Raw genomic sequence first — 19,987 nt, 5'->3', positions numbered from 1 at the left:
TCACAATTTTTAGGATGTATAATTTCATCTTTTATACAGATTTTAATGTATCATTTGTATGATTGATCTGGTTACTATACTTAGTAATGACTGTGCTCCTGGACTGGTTGATGAAAATGATTAATGTTTAATCTTCAATCCTATTTAATTTAAATAATTTCTATTTCCTTCTAAAATATCTGGCATCTAAAAATGAAAGGAAAAAAAATGTATCAAGTTTTTAGGAAACACAGGCATTCAGTGACAGGACAGCTGATTCTTGATTACATATGGCATTCTTAATTATATATACAATTCTTACTGCATAAACAGCTAATTCTTATATACATATGGAAAAGTAGTACAGCCTGTAGATGGATAAACTTCACAGATAACACCAATACTATATTTTAATAAATATTTTTGTTTGTTTCAACCTTTTTCTCATTAAGGAACATGGCAAGGAACAAGGGTGGTTGAGTTTCATCTTCCTTGGTTTGGTTGCCAGCTGGCAGAATGAAGAAAAAGGAATAGAAACAAGAATGTAAATATTAAGGTATTCTCATAACTCCACTATTAGAACAGCTGGGTCTCAGTGGAGCATATACAGACATGCCCTTGACTATACCCCTCTTCCACAAAGCTATATCACAAATAGGCCACAGGTTTTCATGAATACATACCCTTGGCCTGGAGTAGGACAAGGGCACCAGTGGCTACATCTTATATTAGGAATTACTCCACCATGGGTAGCATTGGTCCTGGGTCCTGAGTCTGCCTAACACCCCCTTCTATTTAGTACCTATTAGGGGATAGGTGCTGGGGGATACCAAAATGAATATGAGACAATCCCTGCACTAAAAGGGTTCTAGTCAAGTTAAGGGGTGTGCAAGTAGAGAACAGTAATGAAATGTTGCAGGTGCTGTTTTATCAAAGGGGACAGTGTGGGCACGTGGTAGGAAGCCAGTCAGTTGCATGTGGGATACAAGGCAGGAGAGGCTTTATACAGGAGATGGAGCTTAAACTGGTCTATAAGTCTGTGAGGTGGGAACTGAAGTAAGAGGAGAAAAGGAATTGAGAGAGAACATTCCTGGCAGGGGAAGATGCATGGGCCATACCAGAAAGGCATAAAAATAACAGCATGTTTGGAAAATGACAAGTGGTTAGATGTGGTTTGGTGTATGGTGACAAGGAGGAAGCAGTGAATGAGAAAGCTGGATAGGAGGGTGAGGGCCAGATCACAGAGGACCTTACATGCTGTGCTAGGGAGCTCGATTTGATCCAGAATGCAAGTGGGAACCACTGAGGGGTTTTATGTAGGGAAGGGGCATCATCCTTTTTGCTTCTGAAAGATCACTCTGTCTACTCTGTGGAGGATGGAAGGAAGGGGTGCCAAGCTGGAGGCAGAAACAAGTAGGAGATGACTGTCATAGGGCGGATGAGAAATGATGAGGGCCTGACATGTGGCAGTGGCTGTAGGGATGCAGTGAAGAGGATGAATACAAGGAAAATTTCAGAAGGAAGGTTCCCAGTTACAGGATGTATGATGATCAGAGGTCAAAGAGGCCTCATCTGAGGACAGAAAGGAAAGCGACACTGAACATTACTGAAATGTAACTTTAGGAACTCCTATTTAATCTTGTGCTACGGTCAAATTACATGGAAACAGAACATTCTTTATAGTGATCATCAGTATGACCTACCACGGTCAAGGACTTTGGATGATATTCTAATCTTCTTGGTCTGTAGGAGATAGAGAATAACGTTAAAAAAAAAAAGTGGTGGGCTAAAATAGAGACCCTAGTGAACAAGTATGCCATTATTTAATATGTTCTTGCCTTCACTTTCAAGGAGAAATTGCCATTTAGGATAGAACTATGAGCACCAAAACGATTCAGAGAAAGGTTTTCAGTGTGTAATACATGGATCAGTCTCATTGCAATTAAATAAAAATATTGAGCCACAGTCTTGTTGTGTTTTAACATTCTCATGGACTTCTTTAGGATAAGATTCTGGCTCTTGAAAATGATGAAGAACTAGAAGCAAAAAAAAAAAAAAAAGACATCTGAAACTATTAATGTGCTCGCTTTTATCTCCGAATTTCCCACTCTTTCCACTACTGAAGACAGTCAGCGACAGGAGCACCACAATTCTGAGGCAGTGCAGAGGTGGTCTAAAGCATGTTCCCCATGCTGAGGGGAAGCTTCAAGGACGGTGGTGGCTGAAGGCTCCTGTAAGTCTCCAGTTTTCTAAGAAACAGCCTTGACCAGCTGGAAAGGGCTCTTCTACTCCAGCTCATCCCCTGGCTTCAAAGGCCATTCGAAGTTTACACAAATGGGCCTCAAATCCACTGTGAAAATAGGCTAAATAAACAACTAGCTGCACTAGTGAAATCTGTGAATTTATATGTGAATTTTCTTATTTTAAAATAAGGATGGGAAAAATATTCCACAGTTTCTGACAGCAATTCAGAGAAGATTCATATTCAGTTTAAATTAGCAACTATAGGGCATCTGTAATATGCCAGGCATCAGATTGTATTCTTTCATATTAGGGGGAAAAATCATAGTTAACCTATCACTTTGCAAATAGTAGGATAATCTGCTAAGGGGTTTTAATTCTCAAAACATAGTTGTATTGCAAATGGTATGCTGAACATTCGTGACTCATGACATAGTCAAAACTCAACTTTAATATCTGCTTCCCATTTCTGCTTTGGACTTTCCTCACTCAAGAAAGCTTTTCCTTTGCCATTGGCTGAATATGCAGCTGGCCCAGTGATGTCGTTGGCTAACTCTAAGGTGAGGTCAGTCCTCATTGTGGGGCACGAACACAATCTCAATTCAGTAAGCAGAATGTCCGGTCTTGCATATTAATCCTTTAATCTTCATTCAAAAGTAGGACTTCTCCTCCCCCTTGCCAAGCTAAGGCATGTAGTTGGGAGCATCACCTGCCATTGAGGGTCAATTTCTGCTCCCTCTTCACTCACCATCTCCTCCATTTGCAGGAGGAGGGAGGAGAAGTAAGGTGCTGGGACATTTTTACTTGGTATGGTGACTTCAGTCTCTGGGCTTGTAGTGGCTAAGCTGACTGCATCTGTGGAGCTTGCCACTGCTAGGGACCTCTGTCCTACAGTTCCCTTGACCAAAGCCGATGCATCTCCCTTCTGGTTGTCACCTGATACTCCATCAGCCTCTAAAAATCTGGCATTCCCTTCTGGCCTCTTGGTGCTGGTAGCCCTCCAGGCAGCTTTGGGCAGAGCCCAAGATAACTCAACTCTCTCCTGTCTGGTTCTTAAGAAACTATCACACACATCTTTTGTCCTGCTGACGAGCTCAGAGAGAACAGGCCACCCCATCACAGCCCCTCTGTGGATCTGCCACAGCTTGCTTTAGTTATCTCAGGCATGGTGTGTCACTGGTGTTCTGTTTCCCAACTTTTAGGGCATGCATATCAAAGCTCTCAAGTTGATCTTCTGGAAACCCCCACACCAGGCTTTAAGCAAAAGAGGTAGAATTACTTGGGGGCAATGGGAGCTCACAATATGATGGATTCAAAGAAATTTCTTTTCCAGTCTTCCCCACTCTCCACACTTTTTATACATTGGATCTGGCCAAGAGATAGGAGTTCTGAAAGCAGTTCTTTGCAATTTCCTTCAGAAACTCTGCACATGGGGAAACTCACTCTCACTTTGAGAACTGATAACTGTTTTTTTAGCACCTCAGGGACTAGGCCATGAAGAATCCCATTTTAATATCCTGCTATGGTCTTAATCAACCCCATAGGGCTTGTGCATATACCTTGTAGCATCAAAATTACAGAAATAATGTATGTATTATAAGATTTAATATTAGTGTAAGAAAATCTGGTCATAAGATATATATGTAAGCTGTTTTGGTGCAGACACAATATTAGCTCATATCTTTATATCATCTTCCTTAGAGGTGATTGTAAGTTCCATGAGGGCAGGTATTCTGGCTTTCCAATTCAAGTTCTACAAAAAACATTTATCAACCAACTATTTTATGCCAGGCAAAATACCAAGCACTTGCATATAGTGTATCTTAAATTAAGAAAAGGAAAAAAAAGTTTTTTAAATGTATTATTCATTAGACTTATGTTTTAAAGTTAAAGACATTATTATTTAGAAACAAAGAGAAAACTTACCTTGATTTTCTTGCTTTCTCTCTGGGCCTCCTAATTAAATCTTCCAGATGTTTATTTCTCTTTTCTAAACTGAAGGAAGAAACAATTGGATTTTATGACTAAAACTGACTCTTCTAAACTAATATTTTGTTGGACTCACTAGGGGATTTGAGACGATAAATATAAGTGGTGATCTAGCTCCCTGTGTATCATCCATCCACCTCACCGTATGAGAATTTGGGATTCTTTCCTAGCAACTCAAATTATTTAATTTCTTCCTTTATAGGTTCCAGTAGTGAAGAAGGAAAGTAGATAGTAGTAAACCTATAAAGTGACAGACGTTCTATTCATTTACACAGACAGTGAGAGAACTGATCCCTTTGCTCAAGGAAACTCAACATGATCCTGGGAATAACATGTTAAAAACACAGCCCCTGGGGGCGCCTGGATGGTTCAGTCGATTGAGAGATTGAGCGTCTGACTTTGGCTCGGGTCATGATCTTGTAGTTTGTGGGTTTAAGCCCCACATCGGGCTCACTGCTGTCAGTGCAGAGCCCTCTTCAGATCTTCTGCCCCGCTGTCTCTCTGACCTTCCCCTTCTTGTGCTCTCTCTTTCTCTCTCAAAAATAAACAAACATTCAAAAGAAAAATTTTTTTAAGAGCACAACCCTTGAGCTGTGAACTGCTTTAACATGGGGGAAATGTGTAATAGTGTCGTAGGAAGGATCACAGCATGCAGGTGGCCTGTTAGAGATTTACTTGTGTTCTACTTTTATGGCTTTTAGCAAGAGAGGTACAAGCAGGTTCCCTTCTTGCCTTTAGGAGGGCAAATTCAATTAAAGTAGTCTCTTCCCAAACTCCCTTTCCCATTCAGGGACAGTTTATTAGTTTCCTGTGGCTGCTGCAGCAAATGACTACAAAGCTGGAGGCTTGAAAAACACACCTTTATTCTCCCACGGTTCAGGAGGTCAGAAGTCTGAAATCAGATACACTGGGCTAAAGTCAGAGTGTCAGCAAGGATGTGCTCCCTCCAGGGGCTCAGAAAGAGCCTTCTTTGCCTTGCCTTTTCCCTCTCTCTGGCCTCTGTCCTAATTCCTTGGCTCCTGGTTCCTCGGCACATGGCCTTTACTCTTCCTGCTGCTTGATCACATTGCCATCTTCTGTCATCAAACTTCACTCTCTCTGCCTCCCTCTTGTAACAACAATTGGGACTGCATTTAGGGCTCGCCCGAATAATGCAGGGTAATCTCACCATCTCAAGATCCTTCATTTAATCACACCTGCAAAGTCTCTTTTGCCATACGAGGGCACATTCACAAGTTCCAGGGAATGGGATTTGGATGTCTTTGGGAAGCTGTTTTTCAGGCTACTATGGAGAGTAAACAGATCTGTGGAGGATAGAAAATTCTCTTGCAGAAGTCATTACCTCAAATGCCTATGGAAGAGTCAAGCAAGTATGTGAACTGAGTAAAGCCAGCTAAGTGGGGATTTGGACAAACCAGAGAGCATTTGCCCCTATTGTAGAGGTCACTTTTAAGTAACAGACTTGAGCCATGAAAACTTGATCAAGGCAAAAGGGCCCACAGTGACCCCAACCTCCTGGCTGAATACAGACTCGGCCCATCAGGCAGCCTACCTCAAAATATCCATAAGCCCTAGCTGACCAATGGGTTACTTACAGCCAGGCACAGTTCCAAAAAAGGGAAAATTCCATTGGTCACCATACCACCTCACCTTCCCTCTTTAAATACAGTCCCCACCCACTACCTTGTGGCAGTCAGTCAGTCTCTCCTTTGCTGTCCTGCCCACTGCTCCCTTCGGTGTATTCAATAAACTTCTATCGCCTTTGTTCTGCCTCAGGTGAATTCTTTCATTTCCCAGGCCACTGGCTTCCACTCAGTCTGGTCGCCCCACATTTGGGGGCCCCCATCTGATTGGGAGGGAATCATACTCATTCCCTGCCTAAAGGACAAAGTTGCTACTTGGCTGATGTTGCCTGATGTTGCCATGTGGGAATGTTGCAGTAATGACGTCAGATCTTAATTTTAAAGAAGAGACGGAAATCTAAATCTTTACAGGAAATCTTCCTTTTTAAATATTAGCAATATTTCAAAAATACTTTAAACATTAGATGGACCAAACAAAACATATCTGCCTTGGGATATGCCTCATGGGGTGTCATTCTGAAACCTCTGCATTATTGTCCAGAGATATCAGGCTTTTGTTTTCAAAGATTAAAGGGGAGATGTTGTCCATCCAGGAGGGGATGGAAATATTAAATAGGTCCTCTGTTTACAAACAGCTTGAGTCTGTCATGCTTCATTATTAGAGAAAATGCCATGGAATAAATCTTTGTCTTTCTAGAGCTCACAAACAACAGCCCAAGTCGTGGAGGAAAAGGATACTCAAGGAGAGAGACTAAAGGGGCTGAGTAGGTTAAGCGTCTGACTTCAGCTCAGGTCATGATCTCACGGTTTGTGGGTTTGAGCCCTGCATTCAGCTTTCTGCTGACACCTGGAACCTACTTCGGATTCTGTGTCTCCCTCTCTCTCTGCCCCTCCCCTGCTCATGCTCATGCTCATGCTCTGTCTCTCTGTCTCAAAAATAAACATTAAAAACAATTTTTTTTAAGATTTAAAAAAAAAGAAGTAAAAAAGGAGAGAGAGTGAAAAGTTCTTCTAAGTGTGCTGCAAGCACCAATGTAATGTACTTATACACAGTGCTCCTGTGCATAGAGCTGAGGACAAAAAGTCACAACCTAAGGCCAGGTAGATGGAGTCATTGGTTTCCATGGGGGAAGTGATATCCTCCCTTGAAGGACACTGGCAGCTCATGCAGAAAGCCAAGCAAGCAGAGCAGCAACATCCAGCAGAATGAAAGTGCTAACTGGACCAAGCCAACAGATGGCATGATGTCCCTGCTTGGGAGTGGAAGTCAGACTTACCCATTGTAAAGTCTGTGTTAGCACTGGCGTTTGTTCTTTGTTTTTTAAACATCTTTATTAATGTATAACTGACATATAATGAACTGCACAAATTTAACATGCAGTTTGATGTTTGACATATATATTCACCCAGAGAACAATAATCACAGTGAACATAGTGAACATATCCATCATCTTCAAAATTTTGCTCATGTACTTGTGTAATCCCTCACTCCCATTCCTCCTTGCCCCCAAGTCCCCAGACAACCACTGACCTGCTTTCTCTCACTATGGGTTACTTTCCATCACCTAGAATTTTATATAATGGAATCTCACATTCAGTCCAATTATTTTGACATTGATCCATGTTGTTGCCATGTACCAAGAGTTCATTCATTTTCTCTTTTTTTTTAATCACTGAGTAGTATTCTACTGTGTGGCTATTCTACAATTTATCATTTTACCATTTGAGGGACATATGGGTTGTTTTCAGCTCTGGGCTATTACAAATAAAGCTGGCATGCACAGTCATCTTTGTGTGTACACAAGTCTAGAAATACAAAGACTTATTCCATGGCATTTTCTCTAATAATGAACCATGATAAACTCAAGCTGTTTGTAAACAGGGGGCCTATTTAATATTGTCATCTCCTCCTCATTTGGATCAACACATAGGAGTGCTGAATCATACAGTAGTGTCTGTGTAACTTTGTAAGAAGCTGCCAGACTGCTTCTAAAGTGGCTTGTGTCATATTCCATTCCCACTGGGATGGTCTGAGCTGGTCAGCTGCTCCACATCCTTGCCAATACTTTGTATAGTCAGTCTTTGAAAACTTCCAGTAGTTGTGTAGAGTTATTCATTGTGGTTTTGTCTTTTAATGATGTTGAGTATCTTTCCATGTGCTTCTTCATCATCCATATATCTTCTTGGTGAAGTATCTGTTCAAATCTTTGCCATTTTAATTGGGTTGTTTTCTTACTACTGAGTTTTGAGATTTGTTATATATTCTGGATAAAAGTTCTCTATCAGATATAAGACTTGCAAATGTGTTCTTTCAGACTGTGGCTTGTCTTTTCATTCCTCTATCTGTCTCCTGAAGAGCAGAAGCTTAATTTTTTTTTTTTTGTTTCATTGAGACACAATGACACATACATAGCACTATGTAAGTTTAAGGTGCACAGCATAATGACTTGATTTATACATACTGTGAAATGGTTACCACATGTTGCAGACTATGAGCCTGGAGTTCTCTCTTGTCCAGCAAGACAGTGGATGCAGAATTGAATATGTGAGAGGCTAATGTCTGGGAGGAGACAAGAGCCCCAAACAGGGGTTTCGTCTCCGTATTTGAGTTCACAACATATTACCCACATGGTGAACGTGGAGAAAACAAGATATTACCCATGTGGCGAATGTGAAGAAAACAAGATCTTACACACATGGTGAATGGAAGAAAATCAGATAGTAATCATTAACTTGTGTGTAAGCAAAGGATCTTGAGGGCAAGTGGAGTTTGTGATCAAAGTACAATAGTATATTGGTGTCAGAATGGAAAGTACTCATGATCCCATTACAATATCTCACTACCTAATCTCGAGTGCTTTTGCCCCATGGTGGTGGCTTTCCACCTTAAGCTTTTTTCTAACCCATTTATGTAAGTAGAACCTATTTCCCCACAACGGCAATAAGTTTAGTCAACAACCATCATCTCATATCAATACATGAAAAATAAAGAGAAAATAGCGGCAACTGGGTGGCTCAGTTGGTTAAGTGTCCGACTTCTGATCTGGGCTCAAGTCCTGATCTCATGGTCGTGAGATAGAGCCCTGCATCGAGCCCCATCTTGGGCTCTGTGCTGGGTATGGAGCCTACTTAAGATTTTCTCTCTCTCTCCCTCTGCCCCTCTCCCATTCTCTGGCATGTATGCTGTTTCTCTCTTTCAGATTAAATAAACTTTTAAAAAAGAGTAAAAGTTTTTTTCCTGTGATGAAAATTTTATAATTTACTCTTAGGGACTTTAAAATATACCATACAGCAATGTTCAACTATAGTCATCATGTTTTACATTTCATCCCAAGTACTTACATATCTTATAACTGGAAATTTGTACCTTTTGACTACCTCCACCTAATTCTCATGCCTCCTCACATCCCCCACCACTGTTAATTACAAATCTGATCTCTTTTTCTATGGGTTTGGGTTTTCTTTTATTTTGTTTTTCAGATTTCACATATAAGTGATATCACATAGTATTTGTCTTTTTCTGACTTATTTCACTTAGCATAATGCCCTCAAGTTTCATCCATGTTGTTGCAAATGGCAGGATTTTCTTCTTGTTTATTACTGAATAGTATTCTTCTGTGTGTGTGTGTGTGTGCATGTGCGCGTACATAACACATTTTCTTTATCCATTCATTCATCTATGGACACTTAGATTGCTTCCATACCTTAACTATTGTAAATAATGCTGCAATAAACATAAAGATACATATATATTTTTGAGTGTTTTCATTTTCTTTGGATAAACACCAGGACATGGAATTTGTAGATCATGTGGTAGTTCTATTTTTAATATTTTAAGGAACCTCTACACTGTTTTCTATAGTGGATGCACCAATTTATATTCCCACCAACAGTGCATAAGTGTCCCTTGTCTCTGTCTCCTTGCTAACACCTGTTATCTCTTGTCTTTTTGATGATAGCCATTGTAACAGGTATGAAGGCATATCTCATTGTGGTTTTGATTTTGCATTTCCCTGATGATTAGTAATGTTGAGCATGCTTTCCTGTACCTGTTGGCCATTTGAATATCTTCTTTGGAAAAATGCCTATTCAGGTCCTTTGCTCATTTTAAAATTGGATTGTTTGTTTTCCTGTTATTAAGTTGTATGAGTTCTCTACATATTTTAGATTTTAACCCCTTATAAGGTATATGATTTACAAATATTTCTACCATTTTGCAGGTTGTCTTTTCATTTTGTTATTTCTTTTATCATGCGGAGTTTTTAGTGTGCTGTAGTCCCACTTCTTTATTTTTTTACTTTGTTGCCTGTGCTTTAGGTGTCACATCTAAAAAAATCAAGACCCATGTCAAGGAGCTTTTTGTTTTTAATTTTTTTTAATGTTTTATTTATTTTTGAAAGAGTGCAAGGGGGGAAGGACAGAGAGAGAGGGAGACAGAGGATCCAAAGTGGGCTCCGTGCTGACAGCAGTGAGCCTGATGTGGGGCTCCAACTCACAAACTGTGAGATCATGACCTGAGCCGAAATTGGACACTTAACCGACTGAGCCACCCAGGCGTCCCTGTCCAGGAGCTTTTTAAGCTATCTTTTTTCTTAGGAGTTTCATGGTTCTCAGTCTTTCATTTATGTCTTTAATCCATTTCAAGTTCTTTTTTTGAATGGTGGAAAGGAGTGTTCTAGTTTATTCTTTTACATGTGAATATCCAATTTCTAAGCACCATTTATTGAAGAGACTGTCTTTTCTCCATTAAATATTCTTGGCTCCTTTATCAAATATTAGTTGACTGTAAATGTATGAGTTTATTTCTGGGCCCTTGGTCCTGTTCCATTGGTCTATGTGTCTGTTTTTATTCCAGTACCATGTTGTTTTGGTTACTATCACTTTATAAATATAGCTTGAAATCAGAAAGTGTGATGTCTCCTGCTTTGTTTTTCTTTCTCAACATTTGCTTTAGGCTATTCAAGGTCTTTTGTGATTCTATATAAGTTTTAGGATTTTTTTTTCCTAAGAAATTTTTAATTTTGAGGAAATCCAATTATCAAATTTTATTAAAAAAATTTTTTTAATGTTTATTTATTCTTGACAGAGCATGAGTGAGGGAGGGGCAGAGAGATAGGGAGACACAGAATTGGAAGCAGGCTCCAGGCTCTGAGCTGTCAGCACAGAGCCCAATGTGGGGCTCAAACTCACAAGCCACGAGATCATGACCTGAGCTAAAGTCGGATGCTTAACCGACTGAGCCACCTAGGTGCCCCTCAAATTTTCTTTAATGGATTTAGTGTCTTTTCTAAATCATTGCCTAACCTAAGGTTAGAGGCATTTTCTTCTATATTTCTTCTAGAAGTTTTATAGTTTTAGCTCTTAAATTTAGATCTAATATGCATTTTGAATTTTTTCTGGCTGTAGTACAAGGTATAAATTAAAGTTTTTCTGTTTTTTAAGTTTTTTTTAAATTTATTTTTGAGAGAGAGAAAGAGAGAGACAGAGAGGGGCAAAGACAGAGAAAGACACAGAATCAGAAGCAGGCTCCAGACTCTGAGCTGTCAGCACAGAGCCCGACATGAGAACCCACAAACTATGAGATCATGACCTGAGTTGAAGTAGGACATTTAACCCATTGAGCCACCCAAGCGCCCCAAAGTTTTTCTTTCTAAACAAATGAATATTCAAGTATTTCAGCACCATATGTGTCAAAACAATCTTTTCTCTACTTCATCACGTCTGCACCTTTATGAGACATCAGTCACCCATATATGTGTGGGTTTGTATCTAGATTCCATATTCTGTTCAATTGATCTTTTTTCCTATTTTAACGTCAATGCCACACTGTTTTGATTATTGTAGCTTCACAGAAAGTCTTAAAATCAGGTTTTCCCCCAATTTTGTCCTTCTTTCTCAAAGTTCTTTTGACCATTCTGTGGCCCTTTGAATTTCCATATGAATTTTATTTATCTTTTTAAACTTTTTTAAATGTTTATTTATGTTTGAGACACACACACACACACACACACACACACACACACACACACACAGCATGAGCGGGGGAGGGGCAGAGAGAGAGGGAGGGGATCTGTGCTATCAGCACAGAGCCCGCTGCTATCAGCACAGAGCCTGATGCAAGGCTTGAACTCAAACCAAAGTCAAGAGTTGGACACTTAATGGACTGTACCACCAGGTGCCCTGATTTTTTTTTTTTAATTATTAAAGCTTTCTATTCATTACTCCATGAATATTTTATTGCACTCCACTTACTTATGTATTCTTTAATCTTCCAATAAGGACAAAAATTTCTTTCCAAAGTTCATGGACATTTTTTGTAGGGAACTTTTGTTTGCTATTATATATAGACTTTAAAATTTTATTTAGTTTATTTATAGTGTAAAGAAATTAAATTGACTTTAGAAGTTTTTCATGATTGTCAATTTTGCTAAAGTCATTTGTAAATATCAATAATTCATCTGTAGATTATTTTGGGCTTTCTGGGTAGGCAAATATATCATTGGAAAATAATGACAATTTTGTTACTTTTATACTAATATTCACAATTTCAATTTCTTTCTCTCTTCTTAGGATGTTGGTGGGGACTGCCAGCATATTACTACATAGAATTGGCAACACCAATGGGTTTATTTATCTTGTTCCTGATTTTCAGATGCAAGAAATACTTACAGTGTTTCAATTGGTTATTATATTGGCTTTGGGTTTTGGGAGGGCATGGGATGGGAACATACCCTTAATCAAAAAGTAGAAGATTCCTGGGGTGCCTGGGTGGCTCAGTCGATTGAGCGGCCAGCTGTTGGTTTTGGCTCAGGTCATGATCTTGTGGTTTTGTGAGTTTGAGCCCCGTGTCGGGCTCTGCACTGGCAGCACAAGGCCTGCTTGGGATTCTCTGTCTTCTCTCTCTCTGACCCTCCCCCACTCATGCTGTCTCTGTCTCCCTCAAAATAAATAAAAATAAACTTAAAAAAAAAGTACAAGATTCCCTTATTTGTATTTTTGTCATGAGCTGTACAAAAATATTTTTAATGTATACTGCTGTAGAATTTCTGAGCCTATTGAAATGCTATTTTCTCCTTTAATCAGTTAATGTGGTGGATTTTATTAATAGAGTTTTTAATGTTTCATTGCTGTGATAAATTCAATTTGCTCAGGAAGCATTGTTGTTCTTTTCATTGCTGGATTCAGTTTGTTTATTTTTGTTGAGAAGTTTTGTATCTATGTTTATGATGAAATTAATTTATCATTTATGCTTCTCAGGCTGTCCTTGTTTGCTTTTAATATTTTTTGTATAAACTCTCCATTTCATCTAATTTTTCAAAATCATTGGTATAAAGTTTTTATTATAATATCTCCTTAATTAATCTCTGCTGCACCTGCTGTCATTTCTCTGTTTTCATTTCATTTTGAAGTTTCTAGCAGTAAAGTCTTATTGTCAAGAAATGATCTATGTTTTTGTCTGAAGTTTCTGTATCTTATCTGCATTTCTTCAAGAGTTCAAGTGGATAAAACATTCTAGGTTGGCAGTGACTCTTATCAGCACTTCACAGACAGTATTCCACTCTCTTCTGGCTTTTGTTGTTGCTATCCACAGGACAGAGGTCAGTCAAGCTGGTTTGCATTTGCAGATAAGGTCATTTCTCTTAAGCCTGGTTTTAAGATCCCCTCTTCTTATCTAGTGTTCTTTAATTTTACAACAACATTTCTAGGTCTTGGTTTCTTTACATTATCCTGTTCTGAAAAATCCTCCATAGTTTATTCTCCACCATTCCATTCTCTTTTTCTGAAATTCCAGGTAGTTTGGATCTTATTCCTCTGAGCAGTTTCACTTGACCTTTATTTCATATGCGTTTGTGTAATACAGTGTATGCATTTTTTTCTCTTCTAACTCACTTATTCTTTCTTATTCAGTGACCAGTCTACTGTCTGTCCTGTTCATTGAGCATGTATTATGTATGTATGTATTTCTGTGATACAGAGGGACTGGAAGAAGGGTCACATTAGATAGTGTGGTCATAGAAGGTCTCTGAGGAGGTGACATTTGAACAGAGACTAAAGGTTGAGAAGGGCAAAATGTCAGGTCAGGGGAAAACATTCTAGGCAGAAGAAAGAGCAAGTGTGAATGCCCTGAGACAGACAAGTCTTGCCAAGTTCTAGCAACTACAAGGAATAGGTAAGGAGAGACCAAGATGAGGTGGGAGAAAGAGTATGAGGTAAAAAAAAATGCAGGGTTTTAGCAGCTGTAGTGGAGAGTTTGCATTTATATTAAGGGTGAGGGGAGGCTCTTCAAGGGTTTAATGCACTTTGAAATAGTGCTATCTAATTTGTGGCTTTTAAAATAATTTTTAGAGAGATATAATTGACATAAAACTTCATTTTAGTTTCAAATGTTCAGCATAATGCTTTAATATTTGTATATATTGTGAAATGATCACCACAATAAGTCTAGTTGCCATCTGTTACCATATAGAGTTACAAAATTTTTTTCTTGTGATGAGAAATTTTAAGATTTACCCTCTTGGCAACTTCCAAATATGCAACATGGTATTATTAACTACAGTCACCATGCTGTACATGACACCCCCATGACTTATTTTATAACTGGAAGTTTGTACCTTTTAACCCCCTTTACCCATTTCACCACCCCCCCCCCAACCCCCTACCTGTGACAACCACTAATCTGTTCTCTGTATCTATGAGCTTGTTTTGTTTTAGTTTTTAGATTCCACATATACGTGAGATCATATGGTATTTGTCTTTCTCTGACTTATTTCATTTAGCATTTCAAGGTCCATCCATGTTGTCACAAATGGTAGAATTCCTTCCTTTTTATGGCTGAATAATATTCCATTGCATACGTACATCACATTTTCTTTTCCTTTTCAGTCATCAATGGATACTTCAGTTGTTTCCATACCTTGACTATTGTAAATACTGCTGCAGTGATTTTCATTTTCTTCAGATAAATACCTAGAAGTAGAATTGCTGGATCATATGGTAGTGGTATCTTTAATTTTTTGAGGAACCTCCATACTGCTTTCCACAGTGGCTGCACCAGTTTACATTCCCACCAATAGTGCATGAGAGTTGCCTTTCTTTCACATCTTAGCCAATACTTGTTATTTCTAGTCTTGTTAATAGCCATTCTAACAGGTGTGAGGTGTCTTCTCCTTGTGGTTCTGATTTGTATGATGATTAGTGACATGAGCATCTTTTCATGTACCTGTTGGCCATCTGTATGTTAAACCAGGATATTAAAAAAATTTTTGCTTATGTTTATTTATTTGGTGGGGGGGGAGGGGCAGAGAGAGAGAGAGAGACAGAATCCAAAGCAGGCTCCAGGTTCTGAGCTGTCAGCACAGAGCCTCATGTGGGGCTCGAACCCATGAAACATGAGATCATGACCTGAGCCTAACAACCAACTGAGCCACCCAGGCACCCTGAACTGGGATATTTTTGTGAGAGGATCTACCTCTCACCAAGATGTTGTCATAGATGTGATGGGGAGGAGGGTACAGAGAACAAGTCTAAAATTCCATAGAAAACTGTCCCTGAACCAGGAATATATGGAGCAGTACTTTTATACCTGAAACTGATCTGGCCACAGGTATTACAGGGAAAGCAGTGTTAGGGAGACAGATGCTTGGTTACTTGAATCTCTGTAGCATTATGGAAAAGCTGCCTTACTCAGACTGGGAAGACAGTGAATATACCTCTGAGGAAAGGGCATTTGGGTGGAGATTTTAAGAACAGTAGGAGATAACTGAGGTGCAGGTAGCCTTAGTGTTCCAGGTGGAACAGCCTATGCTAAAGTTATGAGGCCAAAGGGAATGTGATGCATTCGAGAAGCTATAACATCTCCAGTGTGGCTGAAGGCAATGCAGGGAGTGCGGAGATGAGACTGGAGAGGCAGGCAGAAACGACATTGTGAAGAAAATTTTAGGTCATGTTAAGGATTTTTCTTTTATCTAAAAGTGGTGGAAGAAATCACTAAAAGTGTTTTAAGAGGCATGATCAGATTGATTTATATTTCAGAAAGATTACTCTGGCTGCATGCGCAAAATGGATCTCACCAAGTTCCTTCTTTTATTTAGTCTTTTAGAAAAATCAAGTGTCATTAACGGCTTTTATAAGCAAGCAGCTGCTTCTAGAATTCAAGGCATGTAAATTGAAAACTTACAGTATATCCAGTGAAAATATTTAAAGATACTTCAAACACTGCTAAATTTTAACAGAATAGCACCACCTTAAAGAAACATTGCTCTAATGATGTATTTGATAATTTTTGATGTAGCGTACACCTTTTAAAAAGATCAAAACTAGGGCATCTGGGTGGCTCAGTCAGTTAAGCATCCAACTTCTGCTCAGGTCATGATCTCACATAAGTTCACCAGGATATCTGTTGTCAGTGCAGAGGCTGCTTCGGTTCCTGTCTCCCTCTCTCTCTGTCCCTCCCCAGCTTGTGCTTTCTCTCTGTCTCAAAAATAAATAAAAGCATCAAAAAATATTTTTAAAGATCAAAGCTAATTCATGATAATTAAAAAAAACTGCTTTCATGAATGTAAGAGACTATATTTGATTTAAAAAAATGATGATTCTTATCACTTAAAGCAAATCAACTCACATGATATCTGGCAGTGGTTCTTGAACTGTCCAGACATTAGAATCACCTGGACAGCTTTTGAAATACACTGATGCCCAGAACCCACTTGTTATTTTAGTTTACTGCATCTGCGAGTAGAGTCTGGCACTGTGATATTTTTAAAAAGCATTCAAGGGAATTTTAATAAGCATCCACAGTTGACAACCATTTTAGTAAAATTTATAGAACCCAGATGTCAAATCTCTTTTTATTTTTTATTTATTTTTTTAAATGTTTATTTATTTCTGAGACAGAGAGAGACAGAGCATGAATGGGGGAGGGGCAGAGAGAAAGGGAGACACAGAATCCTATGCAGGCTCCAGGCTCTGAGCTGTCAGCACAGAGCGCAACGCGGGGCTTGAACTCACAGATCGTGAGATCATGACCTGAGCCGAGGTCAGACGCTCAACTGACTAAGCCACCCAAGCACCCCAAATCTCTTCTTTAAAAAAAATTTTTTTAAGTTTATTTGAGAGAGAGCAAGCAGGGTAGGGGCAGAGGCAGAGGGGAGAGACAGAGAATCCCAAGCAGGCTTCACATTGTCAGTGAAGAGTGTGGGGCTCGAACTCATCAACTGTGAGATCATGACCTAAGCCGAGATCAAGAATCAGATGCTTAACTGACTGAGCCATCCAGGTGCCCCTCAAATCTCTTCTTGGCCACAAAGTGGATCAGTCACTTTTCTGAAATGTAAGTTCAAAAAAATTTGAACTTTAAAAATGACTGGGGCAAAGAAATGTGGCCAGAGTGATGGTTTGATATTGGTTTAGAAATATTAGGTTATTTGTTATCTATATTTCATGAGCCCATGATGTTTGAACATTGGCTGAGTTTTCTTGGTTACAAGCTCAGGAGGAGTCTTATTTTACTTGTCTTCAGTGTATAATTAACACTCCTTTCCTCTTTCAAATTTAAAATTTGTCAATGTCAGTCTGAAAAATGGGAAAATTGTTTTAACATTCATTCTGCTTAGATACAATAATAAGAAACAAAAACAAACTTCCCAAGGTACAAATACCCGAACTGTCTTTCAGTTAGTTATCTTGTGGTGAGTTAGCCCTATATAAAGTTCACATGTGGGGTGTGCCTTCTATGTAAGAATGTGCCTTCTATGTGCCTTCTATGTAAGACCTTTTGCTTAAGCTTAGTGATAGCCAGCACAGTATAAATGAAATTGGGGGAAGGATGAAGAAACAGCATATGAGAAATGAAGATAATAAGTGAAAAAAATTTGCAGAATTTTATTTATTTATTTATAAATGCTTATTTACTTTTGAGAGAGAGAGACAGCGCACATGAGTGAGCAGGGGACAGGCAGAGAGACAGACACAGAATTCGAACAGGCTCCAGGCTCCAGGCTCTGAGCTGTCAGCACAGAGCCTGATGTGAGGCTTGAACTCACAGACTGTGAGATCATGACCTGAGCCAAAGTCAGACGCTTAACTGACTGAGCCACCCAGGTGCACCTTATTTTTTATTTTTATTTTTATTTTTTTTAGAGAGAGAGAGAGTACCAGAGGTGGAGAGAGAGAATCTTAAGCAGACTCTGTGCTCAGAGTGGAGCCTGATGTGGGGCTCCATCCTATGACCCTGGGATCATGACCCGAGCCAAAATCAAGGGTAGGACGCTCAACTGACTGAGCCACCCAGACGCCTCAAGCTGAATCTCATTCTCATGAGAGAGTTTAGTTGGCACTTGATATATATATACATGTATGTTTCATTTGGTGTGCATTCAAAACTTTTTGTGAATAAAGTCTAAGCATTAAGCATTGCAAGGTTATTTTACCTGAACACCATGGAATAGCTCCTGAAATTTTTGGATGTTTCTCACTAAGTTTGTCACCGCCCCCCTCCCTGAAATCAAAGGGAGCTCTGAGAAAAGAAGATGAAAATCTGGTTATTCAAGTAGTCAGACATTGAGCAGACTATTTGATTGAAGAATGGCCTTTATTTATAAAAACTTCACATTTTTCCTCTTTCTAGGAGCCTAAAAAAATAAACTTGGTAAGCCAGAGAGCAAAATAAAATACCGGTAAATGTTTACAAAATTAAAAACTAAGCTTTTTTCAACTTACTGTACAATATGGGAGTGGGATATCTCAAGCCTTTGGTCAGCACATTTGATAATTTCTTCATATGATGTAACCTTGAAAAAAATAAGCCAAAAAATTATTCTATGATAAATTCTAGAATTTTTATTTTTGTTTATATTTGCTTTTATAAAAATCTCTTCAGTTGAAGTTCAATTATGTGAATTTCATCAATAGCTTTACAGTAGGCAAAACATCTTCCTTACAGTTTGAAATCAGGAATATGAATAGAAATAGAATCATAAAGTACCTATTCATCGTGCAGAAAGAGTGAAGTGTCAGAAACTGGACAACTGTAGTGAGTCAACTATAATCCAGTTGTCTTCCACACAAGTGGTAGATGTATCAGCTAAGGGTTAGAGCCTGTTTGGTTAAAGTTAATGCAGTTTTCAGAAGGTAAACTAGAATGTTAAGTTGAAAAGATCTACAATTACCCTCAAAATGAAGTCATAATACTAAGACCTAAAATTGCCAACAGCAGGGGATAGATACACAGAATGTTCTTTGTTAGATGTCAGCTAAAAGGCTGATGGGAGCATTTTATAATGTCATTATGAAGTGAAAAGAATCAATATAAATGTGTTCCATCATTCTTCAGATCCTTTGTAGCACTAAAATTCTATTATTTTAATATTTGGCATAGTTTTTAAAGACAAATATTTCTATAAGAACATTTGTACCTTATTTATTAAGTTGCCTACGTATCTTTGATATTTGTCATTTTCTTCAATGAGTCTGTTGCAATGGTCTTCTTTTGTCTCTAGAAGATTTCCTAATTTTGTGATCTATGGAGAAACATCAGTAAAAATACTAACCTGGAAACTGCCATGAAAACCACACATGGTTGCTGAGAACTAATGAGAACAGTAGCCTATACTTTATTTCAAGATTCTCTCTTTTTTTTTAAGTTTATTTGTTTTTGAGAGAGAGATAGCACTAGTGGGGGAGGGGCAGAGAAAGAGGGAGAGAGTGAGAGAATCCCAAGTAGGCTCAGCACTGTCAGCGCTGAACCGTAGGGCTTGAACTCACAACTGTGAGATCGTGACCTGAGCCAAGAGTTGGACACTTAATCCACTGAGCCACCCAGGTGCCCTTATTCCAAGATTCTCTTAAACCAAGCTGTATCACAAGTGAATTAATAGACACTAATCCTAGTTAGATTGCATTTATAACAGAGGAACAGAAATGATAATTTTATAATTTTATACTCACAATTATAACTTCCTCCAATTTAACATTATGAAAGACCTTTGCAAATAATTGAACATTTGTTAGTGAAAACGAACATCTGCCCAAAATCTTCATTATCCTCTTTCCATTTATAACCAGTGCATTGATATATTTGCTCCCATCTGAAGTAAAGCACTGATGTCCCTGATGATGCATTTTCAGGTTTGATACATAGTCTCAACTTGCATAAATGACACCAAGTTTTTAAAAAGGCTCAGCTCAATGTATGTCAT

General features: G+C 38.7%; 1 protein-coding gene across 15 annotated transcripts in view; it reads right to left on the bottom strand.

The window, feature by feature from the left end:
* Positions 1-19,987, bottom strand: part of CAGE1 (cancer antigen 1) — a 55,484-nt gene continuing 35,497 nt past the window's right edge. For 8 of the 15 annotated variants that reach the window (XM_047859160.1, XM_047859161.1, XM_047859165.1 and 5 more), the window contains 5 exons: positions 19,205-19,309; positions 18,510-18,580; positions 4,147-4,215; positions 1,683-1,722; positions 1-487 (listed from right to left, as the gene is read on the bottom strand). In XM_047859160.1, the coding sequence (XP_047715116.1) occupies positions 383-487; positions 1,683-1,722; positions 4,147-4,215; positions 18,510-18,580; positions 19,205-19,309 (390 nt within the window). In that variant the 3' untranslated portion in view covers positions 1-382. Of the gene's footprint in view, positions 488-531; positions 1,723-4,146; positions 4,216-18,131; positions 18,422-18,509; positions 18,581-19,204; positions 19,310-19,987 lie in introns of those variants that run through there. The other 7 variants (XM_047859166.1, XM_047859168.1, XM_047859163.1 and 4 more) reach the window with 6 other exon arrangements.

Source organism: Prionailurus viverrinus, chromosome B2, assembly GCF_022837055.1.
Source record: "Prionailurus viverrinus isolate Anna chromosome B2, UM_Priviv_1.0, whole genome shotgun sequence".
Lineage (NCBI taxonomy): Eukaryota > Metazoa > Chordata > Mammalia > Carnivora > Felidae > Prionailurus > Prionailurus viverrinus.
Note: the sequence above shows the minus strand (reverse complement) of the source record. Positions and strands in the feature narration are given on the sequence as shown.